The sequence below is a fragment of the Thamnophis sirtalis genome, unplaced genomic scaffold (genome assembly GCF_051295495.1).
Source record: "Thamnophis sirtalis isolate CommonGarterSnake01/CBP01778 unplaced genomic scaffold, rThaSir2_p1.2 scaffold_1, whole genome shotgun sequence".
NCBI classification, from domain to species: domain Eukaryota; kingdom Metazoa; phylum Chordata; class Lepidosauria; order Squamata; family Natricidae; genus Thamnophis; species Thamnophis sirtalis.
The window spans coordinates 79171225-79189930 of record NW_028261381.1 but is presented as its reverse complement, the minus strand read 5'-3'; the positions used below and the strand labels follow the sequence as shown (position 1 = coordinate 79189930).

The 18706-nt window shown below is 43.1% G+C and overlaps 1 protein-coding gene across 1 annotated transcript in view; it reads right to left on the bottom strand.

Annotated features, from left to right (window-relative positions):
• The window catches only part of IGSF22 (immunoglobulin superfamily member 22), a 43596-nt gene that overhangs the window by 13751 nt on the left and 11139 nt on the right, over positions 1–18706 (bottom strand). The window contains exons 8-15 of the mRNA XM_087720181.1: positions 17615–17777; positions 16532–16804; positions 13092–13376; positions 11469–11593; positions 11133–11274; positions 7939–8235; positions 4591–4893; positions 1668–1841 (exon numbers count right to left, since the gene is read on the bottom strand). Coding sequence (XP_087576307.1) covers positions 1668–1841; positions 4591–4893; positions 7939–8235; positions 11133–11274; positions 11469–11593; positions 13092–13376; positions 16532–16804; positions 17615–17777 — 1762 coding nt within the window. The remainder of the gene's footprint in view (positions 1–1667; positions 1842–4590; positions 4894–7938; positions 8236–11132; positions 11275–11468; positions 11594–13091; positions 13377–16531; positions 16805–17614; positions 17778–18706) is intronic.

The window sequence follows — 18706 nt, the reverse complement described above, 5'->3', positions numbered from 1 at the left end:
GATTCTGAATTTAAAAAATATTCAAATAAACATCCCACTTAAAAACCTGGTCATAACAAAGTAGTATATATATATTCAAATATAGATGGATGATAAATGATGATGATGATAGGTAGAGATATAGATGGATAGGCAGATTAGATAAAAAGACAGACAGACAGACAGACAGACAGAAAGATAGACAGTATACATTAGTATATTCTTCTGCTTTTCCCTCATCCCTTTCAGAAATAATCTTCCCTTCGTTTAGCGCACAAAGACACACACACACACTCATGTTCTTCAAGTCCAAAAGATTATTTGATTTATTTACAGATCCAAATCCAGATTAGAATGATGATAGATAGATAGATAGATAGATAGATAGATAGATAGATAGATAGGTAGGTAGGTAGGTAGGTAGGTAGGTAGGTAGGTAGGTAGGTAGGTAGGTAGGTAGGTAGGTGTGTGTGTGTGTGTATCAAATTATATTTTGGATTTTAAGAATTCCATAATTCTGGGAAAGGCAGAAGGTAATAAGGAGACAATCAGCAGTATGGTGAATGAAGTCAATTAGAATGGGAATACATGCATTTTGGAAGATCTGAAGGGCTATATGGGAGACAGTCTGTGTGACTGCTGGGAGTTGACATGGATTTTGGGTTTGTCTGTCTGTCTGTCTGTCTGTCTGTCTGTCTGTCTGTCTATCTATCTATCTATCTATCTATCTATCTATCTATCTATCTATCTATCTATCTATCTATCTATCTATCATCATATATCTATCATCTTCTACCCAAAATCTCTAAATTGTATCACATTGTGACATTTTGCTGCCACCTGCTGGGCACATGAACACATAAAAGAGAATATTTGTAGCTCAGGGTTGAAATGAGGGATCCTTGGGGCTCTCTGAGCTTGCTAGTTTTCTTGCAAACGTTTCATTACCCAAAGTAGGTGACATCACCTACTTTGGGCAATGAAATGTCTGGGGGGAAAAACAAGGAAGCTCAGAGAGCATCAAGGATCCCTCATAAACACATATTTCAAATCTTGATGAACTTTCATGCTATTAACTGTAAATTGGAAGCAAATATGGAAGAGGTTTAGAAAACTAACTCAATAAAACAATAGGATTTCTCATGTGTTTTTGTGTGTGTGTGTTAGAGGTGGGTTCCTATCGGTTCGGACCGGTTCAGCTGAGTAGCTAGTAACTCGGCCTGCCACGCCCCCGAACCAGTTCTCTCGGCAGCGCCATAGGCACTGCTATCTTGTTTTTTTGCTCCTGCGCATGCACAGAAGCAATTTTTTAAGTACTGCGTATGCCTGTGTAGTGTGCATCAAGCATGTGCAGCACATCCCTGAGCAAACCGGCAGTCGCAGCAGCCAGAACCCACCTTTGGTTGGTGTGTGTGTGTGTGTGTGTGTGTGTGTGTGTGTGTGTGCGCTCAAGTCAGTTTTTTACTCCTGGCAAGTGCCTGGACTAGTCCCTGTAGTTTTCTGAGCAAGATTTCAGAGGTGATTTGCTATTGCTTCCTTCCTAAAGTTGAGAAAAAGGGGACTGGCCAAAACTCACCCAGCTGGCTTTGTGCCAATGGTACTAGAACTCACAGTCCCCCTGTTTCTACCCTGATGCCTTAACCTCTAAACCAAACTGGGTCCCATGTTACGCAACGGAAATTGCTGACCTTGAATTGGTTCCTTGGATATAGGCACCCAAAGGTTGCTACCTTTCTTCCTTCTTTCCACAATGTAACCTGTAACTGGAGACCCACCATCGTTAGGTGGAGGATTCCAAGTAATGGTAATAGCCTCTTTGGAAACATCAGTAACTTGAGGTTGAGATGCTTGCCCTGGAGGATCTGGGGGAAAAAGTTTAAGTGTGATGATGCAGAACACAAGTAAAAGGAGATTCTTTAATTCCTAATTGCTTTTCTGTATCTTTTTACACACAGACCTGATATAGAAGCAACATTCAAATGTATAAATAGAAATGTGCAAAAATGCCTCCTGAGATAGCCCCCCTTTTTAAAATAGTTTTTATTAAGCATTTTAATCTTTAAAAACAGAAAGAAAAACATAACAAGAAAAAAACAAAAAAAACAAGACATACATAACTGTTGTGGCCCAGCAGGAGCCGTTGGAGCTGCCACTAGATTCTGATAGCCAAGGGCCCTATGAAACGGCTCTGGAGGATGTGGAGGACCCTGGACAGGGTTCCGACTCCGAGCAGGGTGCAGAGAGGCTGGTTGGCCACCAGGAGGCACCTGAGCCTTGGAGCAGTGGGGAGGAGACAAGGGAGTATGATCCTGACATCATGCATTGGAGCAGTGGGGAGGAGACAAGGGAGTTGGTCCTGGATGCCCAGCAACAGAGAGCTAATAGGCGTAAGGAACAGTTATGCAGTTACAGGAGATAATTGCACTCAGCTGGTGGTAATTAGGCTCCTCTCAAGACTATAAAAGGAATGATTGTGCACATGTTCATTGCAGGAGTCAACATATTTACTAGAGCTGGAAAACTCTTGTGGCTAGCTTGGCAGGCTGGATTGCTGCAAAGGTTAGTCTGTGCTGGATTGCTGCCAAGGACTGGTTTGTGCTGGATTGCTGCCAAGGTCTAATCTGTGTGTTAATAAATCCTTGAAGTATCTTTGTCTTGGCGTGCTTTGGTGTAGGATGAAGGGGGGTCAGAACACGTAACAATATAAAGTAATTATACAGCCTTCTGTATCGGCATTCATGTTTTGCCGTTATAATTCTCCATTCTGCATTGCCTTCCTATTGCTTTTACCTTGTCTAATAATATAATAACAGTAGTACTGATTAATTGTTTGTATCACCATTATATTTACATTCTCTATTTAAACATGCAAAAATGCCTCCTGAGATAGCCCTAATTTCCTAGAGCCATGATGGCAAACCTATGGCATGGGTGCCACAGGTGGCACGCAAAGCCCTCTCTGCAGGCATGTGAGCTGTCATCCCAGCTCAGTTCCGCAGTGCATGCACATGCTCCTCCTGCCAGCCAGCTGATTTTCAGATCTCTGCTATGCATGAGGGGGGGCAGGGGGTTCTCATGTGCAGAGGGTGGAGGGAAGCATGGGGGGTGCAGCACACACACACACACACACACCAGTTTTGATCCCTTGAGGCTGCAGGGAGGCCTGCTAGGCCCTAAATGGGGCACGGTGTGTGTGTGTGCAGTGCCCCCCAGCCTGTTTTTGGTCCCAGGAGGCTGCAGGGAAGCCTGCTAGGCTCAAAAGGGCATGTCACATGCGCATACATGGGGGGAGCACGGGGGATCGTGTGCAAAATGCGCAGGGGGCAGGGCGCAGGGAGGGTGTCACTCAGACATTGCATTATGGGTGTGGGCACATGCTTTCGGCATGTGACGACAAAACGTTTAGCCTTGAGGACTGTTGTGGCCCAGCAGGAGCCGTCGGAGCTGCCACCAGACTCCGACAGTGAGGGGCCCTATGAGTCGTCTGTGGAGGATGTGGAGGACCCTGGACAGGGTTCCAACTCCGAGCAGGGCGCAGAAAGGCTGGTTGGCCACCAGAAGGCGCCTGAGCCTTGGACCAGTGGGGAGGAGACAAGGGAGTGTGATCCTGACATCAGCAGTGAGTTGTTCCTGGATGCCCGGCACCAGAGAGCTAATAGGCGTAAGGAACAGTTGCACAGTTACAGGAGGTAATTGCACTCAGCTGCTGGTAATTAGGCTCCTCTCCAGACTATAAAAGGACTGCTTGTGCACATGCCCCTTTTGCAGAAGTCAACGCATTAACAAATGTTGGAGAACAGTATTGTGAGCCTGGCAGGCTGGATTGCTGCCACGGCTTATCTGTGTTGGATTGCTGCCAAGGCTTATCTGTGCCGGTTTGCTGCCAAGGACCTGTCTGTCTGTTAATAAATTCTGTAAAGTATCTTTGACTCGGAGTGTGTTGGTGTGGGACGAGGGGGTCAGAACAGAGGACTGTCCTGGAGGAATTATGGCAGCATAGAATCATAGGATTCCAGATCCAGAAAGGACCATTAGAACCACTGACCCCAATCTTCTGCTCCAAATTACAGCATCCCAGACAGATGGGTGTCTTGTGAAGGGGAGCTCATCATATATCAACAAACAAAAGAAAGACCTGATAAAAAGGCCTATATTCTGCACCATCTACTTTGCTGTCAGCAAAGTAGCAAGCATTGGCAACAGCAAGCATTATCTTGGGGTCTTTGGCTAACAAAAGAAGATGCGCCTAGAATTCTTCAGTCTGAACTGAAAATGGGTTAAGAAAAGGGGTTAGTAATTCATTATGGGTGCTTTGGTAAATATCACAATACAGTGAAATATGACCACATCATGCTGTGTTCCCATTGATGTAGGGACAAGCTTTTCAGCATACGAGAGTTAAATATTCTTTTTCAAGAAATGTGGTGATCAAATTTCGACTATTAAAGACAACTGTTATCACTGAATTCCTTTTTGGGTGTTCTCACCTGGCCTTAATCCCAAATAAATGACCCTAATTAAAGTAAAATTTTGAGGAAGCTCAAATACCATTCTTCAGTTCCCGTGACTGCTTTGGTTCAGGAATTCTATCGAATGCATTGAGATGCTTACCAATGGGATTCCCGGCGAAAACTTCCTCTGTTTCTAGTGGTTCACTTGCCCCTTCAGAATTCACAGCCAGGATTCGGAATTGGTAGGCTTTCCCTTCTTCCACCTTATCCGTGGCAAACGTGGTATGCTTGCTTTCAATTTCCCCAACTTTGATCCAGGATTTCTTCCCAACTATTCTCCGTTCGATAATAAAGTGGGTCACCTGCTTGCCTCCATTGTCTTTTGGGGCCTTCCATTTCATTTTGATACACTTCCCTGATGTCTCCAAGAATTCCACTTTTCCTTGGGGCGGTTTTGGTTTGTCTGAAGCACAAGAATATTGGTGGTCATGAACCGAAATCATCATTGGACTAGCTTAGCCTAGTGCCGGGGTGGCGAACCTATGACATGTCTGCCACAGGTGGCACCCAGAGCCCTCTCTGAGGGCATGCCAGCTGTTGCCTCAGCCAGGCTCCACCGTGCATGCGCGCGCATGCCTCCTGCCAGCCAGCTGGTATTCGGGTCTCTGCCGCGCATGAGCAGGGGCGAGCCCTTCACCGATCTCCTCAGTTTCCCCCAGCACACCCTACCTTTCTTCCCCCAGTACGCTCTAGCTTTCTCCTACCTTCCTGCTGCCCATGACTTCCACGATCTCCGCAGGTTCCACCCTCCACAGGCGCCTCTCCGTGACAGGAATGGAGGAGAAAGCTTGGGCACACTGAGCAGAAATTGTGGAGATCGGGAAGGCATGGGAGGCATGAATAGAAGAGAAAGCCTGGGCGTGCGGAGGAGAAACTACAGAGGTCACGACCCCCACCTGCACTGGTTACCTATTGGTCTCCGGACACAATTCAAGGTGTTGGTCATCACCTTTAAAGCCTCCTGCATCAACCTGGAAGCCAAAACGGGAGCTGGGGCGCACGCGTGGGTGGGTGTTCGCATTGCAATTTGGGGATTGGGGTATGCGCGGGTGCATTTGCCCACTTACACTTTGGACACTCGGCACAAAAAGGTTAACCATCACTGGCTTAGTGTTTGGGGGATTCCAATTGGCCATGAGGCTTGCCTAATCTGCCTTAATTTCAACGTATGGAAGCTCCTCATTTGATCACAGGTTGGTTTTAAATTTTTGATTGCACATCAGCAAGTTCCTAGACCATCAGAGCACCAAAGAGGCTTAATAGCATAAAATTGAGCACTCGAGATCTCCCCCAGAATCTGCTGCTACTACTTGCTCTGAATCTCATATGCTACCATTCGCCTTCTAAAATTCGTTTTACAGCATTAAGAAGCCCTTGTGCTTTGGGTTTGCTCCTTTTCTATTTCTGGTTATTCTCCATCCATTCCAGTTTTCCTTAAACAATTGCATTCAAATGTGTTATAGTCAGCAACTATAATTCTCAGCCCTTGCAGCCACACAGTCAGAATTGCTTCCAAAAAGAATTACATAGAATCATCTTTTTCTTTCCTATAGAGACCACCTGGGTATCCTGGCAGGGGTGTCTGCAGCAGTGGTGGGTTTTGGCTCCCGTTGCAACCGGTATGCTGCAATGGGAGCCGGGCATGCACCACGGGCACACGCACTGTGCAGGCATGCGCACCCACCGCCTGCAATCCTCCAGCTGCTCGGCGGAGCGTTGTGCAGGTGCCGTACACTGCGGACGGGTGAGCAGAAGGCCCATTTCCTACAAATACAGGTGAGGAACGAGGGTGGGTGGGCCCTCCAAAGCACTGTTCTGGTACAGTGGATGCTACTTCCGCCAGGCACCGGTACGTGTATACGGGGGCGTACTGCCTGCAACCCACCACTGGTCTGCAGGCAAGATGGCAGAAGTCATGCCATGATCCAAGCCTGCCTCTTTTATATATTTTGGAATTGGGTATGGCTAGTCTAGAGAAAAAAAGGACTAGAGGTGACATGATAGCAATGTTTCAATATTTGAGAGGCTGCCACAAAGAAGATGGAGTCAAGCTATTCTCCAAAGCACCTGAAGGCAGGACAAGAAACAATGGATGGAAACTAATGAAAGGGAGTAGCAACCTGGAACTAAGAAGAAATTTCCTAAGAGTGAGAACAATTAACCAGTGGAACAGCTTGACTTCAGAAATTGTGGTTGCTCCACCACTGGAGGTTTTTAAGAAGAGACTGGACAGCCACTTGTCTAAATTGCATAGGGGCTCCTGCTTGAACAGGGGGTTGGACTAGAAGACCTCCAAGGTCCATCTTGTTATTCTGTTATATGTTATTCTAGTATATGTGCCTATGACATGAAGACTTGTATAAAAAGGATGGGACTTTAATTCTGGCACCAGTTCTGCTAAAATGTCTGTTTTGCTCTCCACCCTGTGGTCACCTCTAAATCCTGGGTTTAAGTTTAGAATCACAAATCTATTTAAATACTTCCAAGATTATGATATGTTTATGTATGTATGTATGTATGTACGTACGTATGTACATACGTACATACGTACATACGTACATACGTACATACGTACATACGTACATACGTACATACGTACATACGTACATACATACATACATACATACCAGGGGTTACCAGGGGTTGTGACACTAAATATATATATATATATATATATATATATATATATATATATATATATATATATATATATATATATATATATATATATATATATATATATATATATATATATATATATATATATATATATATATATATATATATATATATATATATATATATATATATATATATATATATATATATATATATATATATATATATATATATATATATATATATATATATATATATATATATAGTGTCACAACCCCTGGTAAGCCCCAATTATGGCAGGAAGCTAACAGCTTCCATTATCTGTCAATCGGCTTGTCACAAGAGTCCATCACGACAGAAACCCAATATTTTTATTGTTGCCCTTTATTTATTTATCAGCACAAATATAACACACACACACACACACACACACACAATATATATATGTAATATGTAATATGTAATATGTAATATGTAATATGTAATATGTAATATGTAATATGTAATATGTAATATGTAATATGTAATATGTAATATGTAATATGTTATATGTTATATATTATATATTATATATTATATATTATATATTATATATTATATATTATATATTATATATTATATATTATATATTATATATTATATATTATATATTATATATTATATATTATATATTATATATTATATATTATATATTATATATTATATATTATATATTATATATTATATATTATATATTACATATTACATATTACATATTATATATATAAAAACATCCCTTTTGACAATTCACTACTTTATATATGACTGCCCAGAGTTATCCCGAACTTACCAATAACATTAAGAAATAATTGAGCAGTGGCTGATCCACAGTCACTTTTCAGCTTCAACATGATGCTTCCAGTGTCTTCTCTCACGCATTTTGTTATGGTGAGCATGGCCTGGTCATGGGACCTCTCCATGGTGACCCTCTCTTCTTCGGTCACTTCAATGCCATCTTTAAACCAGGTGACCTTGGGCAAAGGCTTGGCCTTGAAGGGTACTTTAATTAAAGCTGTCTGTCCTGCCTTCACAGTCACCGGATGGGCAGCCAAAGCTTCCAGGAGAGAAGGGTCGATAAATGGAGGGTCTTAAGAGAAGAAACGATGGGGAAATAGGTTAGAACCATGATGACGAACCTATGGTACATGTTCTGACCCCCTCATCCATCCAGTAACGAAAGCCGAAACAAGCTTAACTAGAATGTACTTTTAATAGCAAGAAGCCAAAATCTCGGTGGCTGAAAGCCAAGCAAACAAACAGATAAGGACCTTGGCCTCAACTCAGACAAACCTTGGCAGCAATCCAGCCTGCCAAGTTAGTTACAACAGTTCTCTTTAGTCAATGCATTGACTTCTGCAAGAGGGGCGTGTGCACAAGCAGTATTTTTTATAGTCTGGAGAGGAGCCTAATGACCACCAGCTGAGTACTCCTGTAACTCCTGTAATTGCGTAATTGTTCCTGACGCCTAGTAGCTCTTTAATGGCGTGCATCCAGGAACAACTCACTGGATCACTCTCCCTTGTCTCCTCCCCACTGGTCCAAGGCTCAGGCGCCACCTGGTGGCCAACCAGTCTCTCTGCGCCCTGCTCGGAGTCGGAACCCTGTCCAGGGTCCTCCACATCCTCCAGAGCCGACTCACAGAGCCCCTCGCTGTTGGAGTCTGGTGGCAGCTCCAATGGCTCCTGCTGGGCCACAACAGGTACGCATGCTGGAAGTGGCACAAAGAGCCATCTCTCCAGGCATGTGAGCCATCACCCGTTGCTCTTCTGGGTTCCAGGGCACCAGCCAGCTGGTCTTCAAGTCCCTGGGAGCGCCACAAACCAAAAGAGCAGCCGCTAGACATGCATCCGTGTCAGGGATGGGTTTAAACCTGTCTGCTGCTACTGTCAGTTTGCTCAGGGATGCATTTTGTGCACTTAATGCGTGCTACATGTGTATGTGCAGTACTAAAAATGCTTCTGCGCATGCGCAAAAGCAAGAGAGAATTAGTTCAGGGGCGTGGCAGGCCAAGTTACTACCTACTCGGCCGAACCGGTCCTAAATGGTAGAAACCCACCTCTGATGCATGTGCCCGGTGGCTGCTCTTCTGATTTCCAGTAAGTGCATGCGCACCGGGCACCTGGTCTTCCAGTTTCTGGTAAACACGCACACGTGAAGACTAGCTGACGGGTGCACATGCCTGTGCCGGAAACCAGAAGATCATCTTCCCAGCACGTGCATGTGCAGCGGGCAGCTGTTCTTCTGGTTTCCAGCACATTCTCCCGTTTTGGCACTTGGTGCTGAAAAGGTTCACCAAGACAGGGTTAGAAGATGCTATCAGGCTTATGCCAATGTGTCTGTTTCACTGTTCAGTCTTCATCAGTGACAATGATAGACTTTGCAGTACAGGTAGTCCTTGACTTATGACCACAATTGAGCCCAAAATTTCCATTGCTAAGCGAGACATTTGTTGAGTGAGTTTTGTGTCCCATTTAAGACCTTTCTTGCTGCAGTTCTTAAGAGAATCCCCGCAGTTGTTAAGTTAGTAATACACTGGTTAAGTGAATCTGGCTTCCTCATTGGCTTTGCTTGTCAGAAGCTTGCAAAAGCTGATCACATGCTCCCAGTTCATAAAATACATGCTAGTTGCCAACTGTTCATATTTTGATCACATGATCATGGGGGCTGCTGCAACGGTTGTAAATATGAAAAATGGTCGTAAGTCACTTTTTCAGTGCTGTTTTAATTTTGAATGGTCACTAAAAAAAATGGTTGTGAGTCAAGGATTACCTAATACAGTGTTTCTCAACCTTGGCGACTTTAAGTCCTGTGGACTTCAACTCCCAGAATCCCCCAGCCTGGCTGGGGAATTCTGGGAGTTGAAGTCCACAGGACTTAAAGTCGCCAAGGTTGAGAAACACTGACCTAATAGCATTCCTGAGGTAAAATTAAGATATTTCCAGAAAAAAAATTACAATACATACAACAGTGCAATCTGAGTGATTCACATACCGCGTATCAAATGAGTTGTGGAGGTCATTTCACTTATTAACCGACCTTTTAATGTGACAACGATCTGCAGTATATATTCATTGATGGCGTTTTTACTTTACATTAAGCATAATAGCTTTATTTGACTTTGGTGTTCTGTGATTGTAGAGGTTAGTAGGGCTTGCTGTTTAACATGCTATGGAAACCCAACTGTTCCGATTTATTCAACAATGCTTAAAATATGGCTTAGTATGTTGTAGGACTCATTGTTGAATAATACAACGTTCAAGCAGAAATTGCACTAACAACTAGGCCTGGACTCAGCATCTGAAGCAGAATGGTTCTGCTTGATTGAATTGCTCCCATTTTAAGAGTCTAAACTTATGTATTTAACAGTCCAATTATTTGCTGTATTGCATATCATAATAACTGTTCTTAGCAAAAGATTTCCTAGTAAAACTTGACAGAACGTGGAGTTTCTTTCAATCTGGTTAATGGATAATGGTGAGCCAGGACTTGTTTATTCATGGTCTATTGAATAAACTACAGTTGCTTGGCTTCCTGCTTCAGGCTAAGCAAAAGACATGCTACTCAGGACACATGAATACAATTTTGTATTACTCTGCATCGAATAATATTTTGGTAACTACTACAAACCACGTGGATATCTACCATGCTTTTCAGAAGTGGGTTTCCCATAACTTTACCACTGGTTTGCTGTGCACCGAAACTGTGAGTGCACGCATGCACACGCTCACTTCGTGAGCGTATGCTCCTTCTGCGCATGCCCTTTGCTTGTGTGCGTGGCTTGCACATATGCACATGACTTAGAAAACCTGGCTAAATAGGATGGCATAGAGCCGGGGCGGGTGGGCTGGCCCACCTGCAGGTCGACACTACCGGTTTGCCTGAACCGGTCTGAACTGGCTGAATACTACCATTGATGCTTTTGTAATGGAAGCCCAAGAAGAGTAAAGCCAGAAGTACAATCCCAGAGCAGAGAGGATCCCGTACCTGCGATGCTGACGGTGGCCTCACTTTCTGCTCCTTTTGCTCTGAAAGTATACTTCCCTTCAAATTCCTCACCCATCTTGTCAATGATCAACTTGTGCACAGCTCCTTGCTTGACAATCTGGATTCCTCTCATATCTGTGATCTGCAGAAATATTTTTTTGAAAAATATACATGTTCTAATTAGAAACAGGAACCCTCTGCGTGACTCAGGTCTCCCTGGGACCTATTCAAGTATCCTAATTTAGCATGATGCCCATTTTCCCAGCAGAGTCCTCAGCTGAGCCCTGAGGTTTGAACATTATGATTCTAGAAGGCCCAGGTTTCTTCACCACTTACCTCTTTGCCATCCTTCAGCCACACACCTTCCACTCTCTCATCATTCAGGACAACACAAAGCTCCGCTGGGTCTCCTGTAGCTGCTTGGACATCTGATAAGCCACTCTTGACTGTAGCAAATCTCTCTGAGGATAGAGGAGGAAAGAAATCAGAACAGGGAAGGCCAAAGGTGGATTTATGAATGAGATAAGCATGGAAAAGAATAACCTTCATTAAGCTAGTGCGAATTAATTGAGAGAAAGCTATCGGTCTTGGTGTACCTCCATACCATGTCTGATTTTGCAGCAATCTTCCAGGATGCTAGAGAGCAGTGAAGTATCTAAAAGCACTGAGACCAGAGCTGGATGAAGATGTGCCCAGCCTTGTGGAATGGAGAAGTTGCTTCCCTCCTTTCTCATGTCACAGATAGCAGCCAAATAATTGGAAAGCAATCACCCCCAATTTAGAGGATCAGGACTTGCTGTAGGTATGACAGTTCTGTCCTGGGACACACGTGTGTGTGTATGTCTGTGTATTATCAAGAACTACTGCTAGAATGATTATAACTCACAGAGCAGCTTCTGGAGAATTCAGGGTTAATGAACTTACACAAGCCAGAGTTTGCTTGCTACTGGCACCAGCGTTTTGTCTACATGCAATCACCGTAAGAAAACCAGCAGCTTTGCTGTCACTCCCCAACGCAGACAAAAGGAAGCACGCAACCAATCAAGGACTGATGCTGCAATCCAGAATCCTGCACTGACGCTGCAAAAGCATCCAGAAATTATAATAGCCCTTTGGTCTGAATCAGGGAGGCCTGATTCAAAGTCCATTCAGTCATAAAGTTCTCTGGGGAAAAAGCTTGTCCTGTTGTTTTACCTGGTGCAGATGAACGGGGAGGGTGGCGATGGGAGAACTACATCTTACCCTTGTAGAAGAAGAACTGCCTCTAGTTGACTAACCAGAAGAGATGTTGTTGACTGGGGGGGGGGGGAATCTGTCCGTTTTCATTTTAGATAGTTGAGATGCTACAAACAACCTTTGTTGTGGATAGAGTGATGATTATATAACCAGTAGACGCTAGATTTATGTCTTAGTTTCTCTATCCAAAACTTCATTACATCCTTTCATGGGCAAATTGGCTATAAATTTCCAGGTTTACTTGGAAAAAGAGAATGCACTGGCTGTATCTTTCACCTTCACCTTTACCACTAAAAGTTGTCATTTTTATTCAGAAAAGAACATGGAATATAGTCGGGTACTCATGAAGCAGCTGGAATCATCTGTAACTTGAGATTGAAAGTCACACAACACCATACCAGCCTTCTTCTTATTCTCTTCCACTCAAAACTTATCACTCATAAACCAGGGCAATGCATCAGCAGTGAAGATCAAATATTTTTACTGCTGGTTCTGTGGGCTTGGCTTGATGGGCGTGGCAGGGGAAAGATGCTGCAAACTCCCCATTCCCTTCCTGCTCCTGGGGGAAGGTTATTGCAAAATCTCCATTCCCACCCCATTCTGGGGCCAGCCAGAGGTGGTATTTGACGGTTCTCCGAACTACTCAAAATTTCCGCTACCGGTTCTCCAGAACCTGCTGAATTTCACCCCTGCAATGCATACAGTATTGTCTTGAACTCTTACCTTCCACAGTTACATTACAATTGCTGTAGTATTCTGTAGGATCACTTTCTTGTGTGGCAATTACCATATATTCTCCTGAGTCACTTAGCTCGGCATCATCTATGATCAGTTCTGCCATCTTCCCTTCATGGGTCATGGTAAATTTGGAAGATCTTTCAATCACCTTCCCGTTCTTCATCCATTTCAACATCACATCTTTACTGGTCAGCTCACATTCCAGGCAAGCTTTGCTTTTCTCCTTGACTCGGACGTTCTTCAGGTTTCTGACAAACTTAATTGGTGTTCCTTAAGAGAGAAAGAGAAGACAGATGTTGGTTGCGTATGGTTCAATCAATGCTGTTCTGACCCCCTCCTCTGTCCAGTAATAAATGCCGAGACAAGCTAAACTGGAATTTCACAGCACTTTATTAACAGGAAACATAAACCTCGGTGGCTGAAAGCCAAGCACAACAAACAGATAAGAAGCTTGGCAGCAACTCAGACTTTGACAAAGACAGATAACAGCTTCTCCAGTGTTACGAATGAAGTTGAATCCTGCAAATCAGACTCCTCCCTGAGTCCCTCCTTAAATACAATTTTGAGAGGAGCCTAATTACAACCAGCTGGGTCCAATTATCTTCTGTAACTGCTCTGTCGATCTGCCTGGTGTTGCCGGGCATCCAGGACCACCTCCCTTGTCTCCTCGTCACTACTCCAAGGCCTGACGTCATGAGCACACTCCCTTCGGCTCTCACCGCTGCTCCACGCCTCAGGCGCCTCCTGGTGGCCAACCAGCCTCTCTGCGGCCTGCTCAGAGTCGGAACCCTGTCCAGGGTCCTCCAGCTCTTCCAGAGCCGACTCATAAGGCCCCTCGCTGTCGGAGTCTGTTTGCAGCTCCAACGGCTCCTGCTGGGCCACAACACAATGCTATGCAAATCATGTCTGGGAATCAAGATTGGTAGCTACAAGCAGCATGCTGATGTACAGCAAAGTAAGGAAATGGAAAGGTGACCAAGGCTTGGAAATGAGGAAGCAATTTATGAAAATATAAATGTGGAATCTTAAAATAGTCTTATTGCCCATAAATATGTTTGCTTTCTCTATAAAATCAAAAGCATACTTGTAATCTTTTTTTACAGATCCCCTTAGGCACCTTCATATTCATTCAGAAAACAGTGGTGGTTTTGTAGCAAAAGGGTATTTAGATATCTATCAATGCCACAGTAGCTAATAAGGTTTCCCTAACTGTACTCTATGTTTGTGGCTGTCTAAAGTTTTGTGCTGTGAGAAAGCTTTAGAACAAGCTTTACATCAAATGTCTATGGAGATTCTCAGTCATCCAGACCCCATGGTTCTTCCAAATCCTACCCCACCATCCAGTCAGAACCGAAGAAGCTTCTTGAATGAGAAGTAAAACAACTTCAAAACAACAACAACAACAATAAAGTCCAGTTGCCTTTTGAAAAAGCACTTTTGAGACAAGCTTTAGAACATTACTGGCACTAGAATACTGAGCACATATTTGTTGATCACTGCTGCTGGAGTCTCTTTGAAAACTGGTGGATAGCAATAAAGAATTTTGGAATCTCTTGGAAAACAGCAGATAGGAATCCTTTTTTGGGTAAAAAATAAAACCTGTCACCTTCGTATGACACATTGCTTGGATCTACATGAATTAGCAGTATGGAATTAGGACAGTGTTTCAGATGGAGTTGAATCTTGAACAGAAGCTCATTCGAAAGAGATTATCATACATCCAAGGCAGAATGGATGCTTCTAATCTTTCCTGTGATGAATAAATACCTTCAGAAAAGCATCAACTCGGTTCTGATGCTTCTGAGCTACAAATGGCAGGGCTGCATCAAGCATACCAAAAAGGGAAAGAAATGTTGCCAAGTTGTCAAAAACTAGAGAAGGGAAGGGATTTAGTCATTGACAGGCTTGTTCTTAGTTCAGAGAAGATCTCAAATGGGCATCCCAACTGGATGCCATTTGCAATGGTACCACTAAGACATGTTTCAGTTGCAGTGCCTTGGACAGCAACAAGGCTCTTATGGCACGGAGGTATCAGATAATGGAAAGATACAGCAGACAAATTGTGAATGGGATTTGAGGCAATACTGAGAATGCTTATGGAACAAAAAAAATATCTAGAATTTTTAAAAAATAACTAAGACATATCTGTGACACAGAGCTCAAACAGTGTCCATTTGGGGAGATGCTGTGTTGATCAGGGAAGTGCTAAGATGTCATAGTTCCCGCTTTCTTGTAAATTAGAGCAAAATATCCCTTCTCTAGATCAATGATCCCCAACCTTTCTGGTTTGGTGGATTGGCGGAAATGGTGGTGGCAGCAGTGGTGGTAAAGGGGATGCAGCTTCATAGGTGTGTACACACATACGTGTCCCCCCTTCTACGGCCTGGTTACAAATGGGCTGCAACCCAGCACTGGGGCGCATACCAGGGAGTCAGGGACTCCTGCTCTACATGTTTGGGACAGTAGAACTTGCATGATCCTGTGTTATGGGAAGATTGCAATCTCTGCCCCACAGTCTTGTGGTGTCTAGCTTCCGCTCGTTTTCTAATCAAAGAATAAAACAAGAAATGCCATAGAAGTAACTTTCCAGCGGGAACATTCTCTGGATCAAAGGAACAAGTCAAGCTGTCTGCCAAGACAGTGAGCCAGGAAAGGCTAACCAAGGGGGGTTCTCCTATGCTAATCTTTTTCTCTGAACTCCATACTCCCTTATTCTGTGGTATTGTGGAAAATGAAACAATGCTAAAAAACAGATCATCTCGAAATCAGTCTTTTGATGTACGCTGCATTTTGTAACATTGAAATGAAGAGACATCAGTTGAAAGGTTTACAAAAAATATTTTATCTTCACATCTCCCACTGTGTTTTTGTTTCTCTGTTATGCCCAGAAATGGGTTCCTACCAGTTCAGACCAGTTCGGCTGAGTAGATAGTAACTCGACTGGCCACGCCCCCAAACTGGTTCTATTGGCGGCGCTATAGGCACCACCATCTTGTTTTTTGCTTATGCACGTGCGCAGAAGCATTTTTACAGTACCACACATGCATGCATAGCGCACATCAAGTGCCCACCCACAGCGCGTCCCTGAGCAAACCGGCAGTAGTGACAGCCGGAACCCACGTCTGGTTATGCCAAACCTCTGAATACTTTGTTTTACGCCATAAATTCTTTCAGATATTCAGTATTTTATTCTCACTGTCATGTGACTTAATTAATAATAGTTGGTAAAGCTAAAGATTCATCTGCTATTCAGTACCAAACATAATGTAAAAATAGGAACAAGTGAATTATCAGAAAAAGAAAACAGAGCATCCTATTTTCACCTTCAGTTCAGTACAAAATAGCATCATTTTAATATAGGTAAAGCATCAATTGCTTGCCTGAAACTCAGGCAATGGGAAATAGTTAACCCTGGCATCTCTTACTCTGAATAAAAAGCTCGGTTTCTGTCATCAGGCCTCCACCTTCAAAGCTGACCTTCCCCATGTCACTCGGGCGGGCATCTTTAATTTTCAGGGTGTGTGTCAAGCCGTCTTCAGAGGTGATGATCTCGTACTTATCATCCCGCTTCAACTCTTTTCCATTCAGTTTCCAAACAAAGTTGGAGACCTTTTTGGAAAGGCGGATCTCAAGCACAGCAGTTTGCCTTTCGGTTACTTTCATGGGTTTCAGATCTGACAAAAACTGCAGAGGCTCATCTGTCAAAAGAAGATAATACTCAGAATGAATGCTGCTGGTTACGTCGACGCTTGTCGATGGCAAACTTTTAAAAATACAGTTTCCACATCTCAGTTCTGCATACTGGTAGTCCTCGACGTACAACCACAATTGTGCCCAAAATGTCTGTTTGCTAAGCGAGAAAGATGTTAAGTGAATTTTTATAACCTTTATTGCCACAGTTGTTAAGTGAATCACTGCAGTTTCTAAGTTAGTAATACGGTTGTTAAGTGAGCCTGGCTTCCCTGTTGACTTTGATTGTCATAAGATCGCAAAAGATGATCACAGGGCCACAGGACACTACAACCATCATAAATATGAATCTGTTGTCAAGACCATCATTTTGATCACATGAGCATGGGGATGCTTGCAATGGTTCTAAGTGTGAAAATGGTCATGTCACTTTTCCATTGTAACTTTGAATGGTCACTAAAGATTTATTGTAAGTTGAACGCTATCTGTATTTCTGTAGCACAACAGGATATGTGCCTGGCCTGGGAGCTGCACGTACCCTTACCCAAAAAACTCTGACATTTTTTGCTCCCCCTAGAGTTTCTCAACTTTTTCCAGACTGTCAAAATTCAGAAGCTTGTGATGTTCAGTGTAACATGTTTTCTTTTTCAGAAAAAATATTTCCAGCAGATTTGTGACGTCCTTGATGACAAAACCCAAACTTTTCAATGCAGCTCCCAGCTCCCTGACTCTAAAGAAAAGATAACGATTATGACTCATACAAGTGGAACACATGACCTTTCATCATTCTCATATTAAATGAAAGAAATCAAACTTACCAATTACATGCAAATTTGCAGACAGAACTTTATCACCTATGACGAAAGAGTAGGCACCAATGTCACGTTCGTTGACGTTCGCGATGTACAGCATAAACTTAGTGCCTAACTGTTTTGCGTCATATTTTCCTAAAGAATATTGAAGGCGCAGGGGTTCATTACCCTAGAAAGAAGAAAATGTGATGTTTTTGAAAGGTTCAGTAAACACACGGCAAACGTGTTATTGAAATAAGAAAAAGGCTTTGTAAGACAGCTACATCTATCTCTATCTATCCCTATTATTGCTCCCCCTCCTGGTTCATCATCTTCTTTTATGATTGGCACCCTCAAGGATGAAATAAATTCATAGCACAATACCTGTTTGAGCTCTTAGCATGAATGTTCTGTCTTATTAATCATGTCTCCTTGAGCAATGACAACCTCCAGGTAAAAACTGCACATTCAGTAACTGGCTCCAAGGTAAGTAAAATTCAAATTTCCAAACAATGACATTTATTACAAAATTAATGCATGGATTCAGCTGGACATTTCATAAAGCAATAATTACTTTAGAAGTACCATATTTTTCAGAGTATGAGACACACTTCCCCCCCCTCAAAAATAGGCTGAAAATCTGGGTGTGTCTTATACACTGAATACAACATTTTTTGCTTCCCAAAAACCCACCCCTTCACCAAAGTGGCAGTGCATAGCCTTTAGGAGGCTTCCAGAGTGCTCCTCAGGGCTGGGGCAGGCAAAAATCAGCGAAAAACAGGATGTTTTTTTGCTCAATTTTGCACCCCAGTCCCCAGGAGCACTCTATAAGCCTCCTAAAGGCTATTTGTGCCGTTGTTTTTTTAACAAAAAATGGGCCATTTTTGGGAGGACTGCAGAATGCAAAAACTTTTTTTTTAATTTGCCTCTTCAAAATCTTGGTGCGTTTTATACTCCGGTGCATCTTATACTCCAAAAAATACAGTATATTGCAGCTAATCTATTCTGTAAAGTAGATAAAGTGAACAAAATGAAATGAAGTCCAGAGCATTTTCCTCTGGGCATGCATTAGCAAAAAGGCAGTGTGGTGACTCAGTGGTTAAGATGCTGGACTTGTCA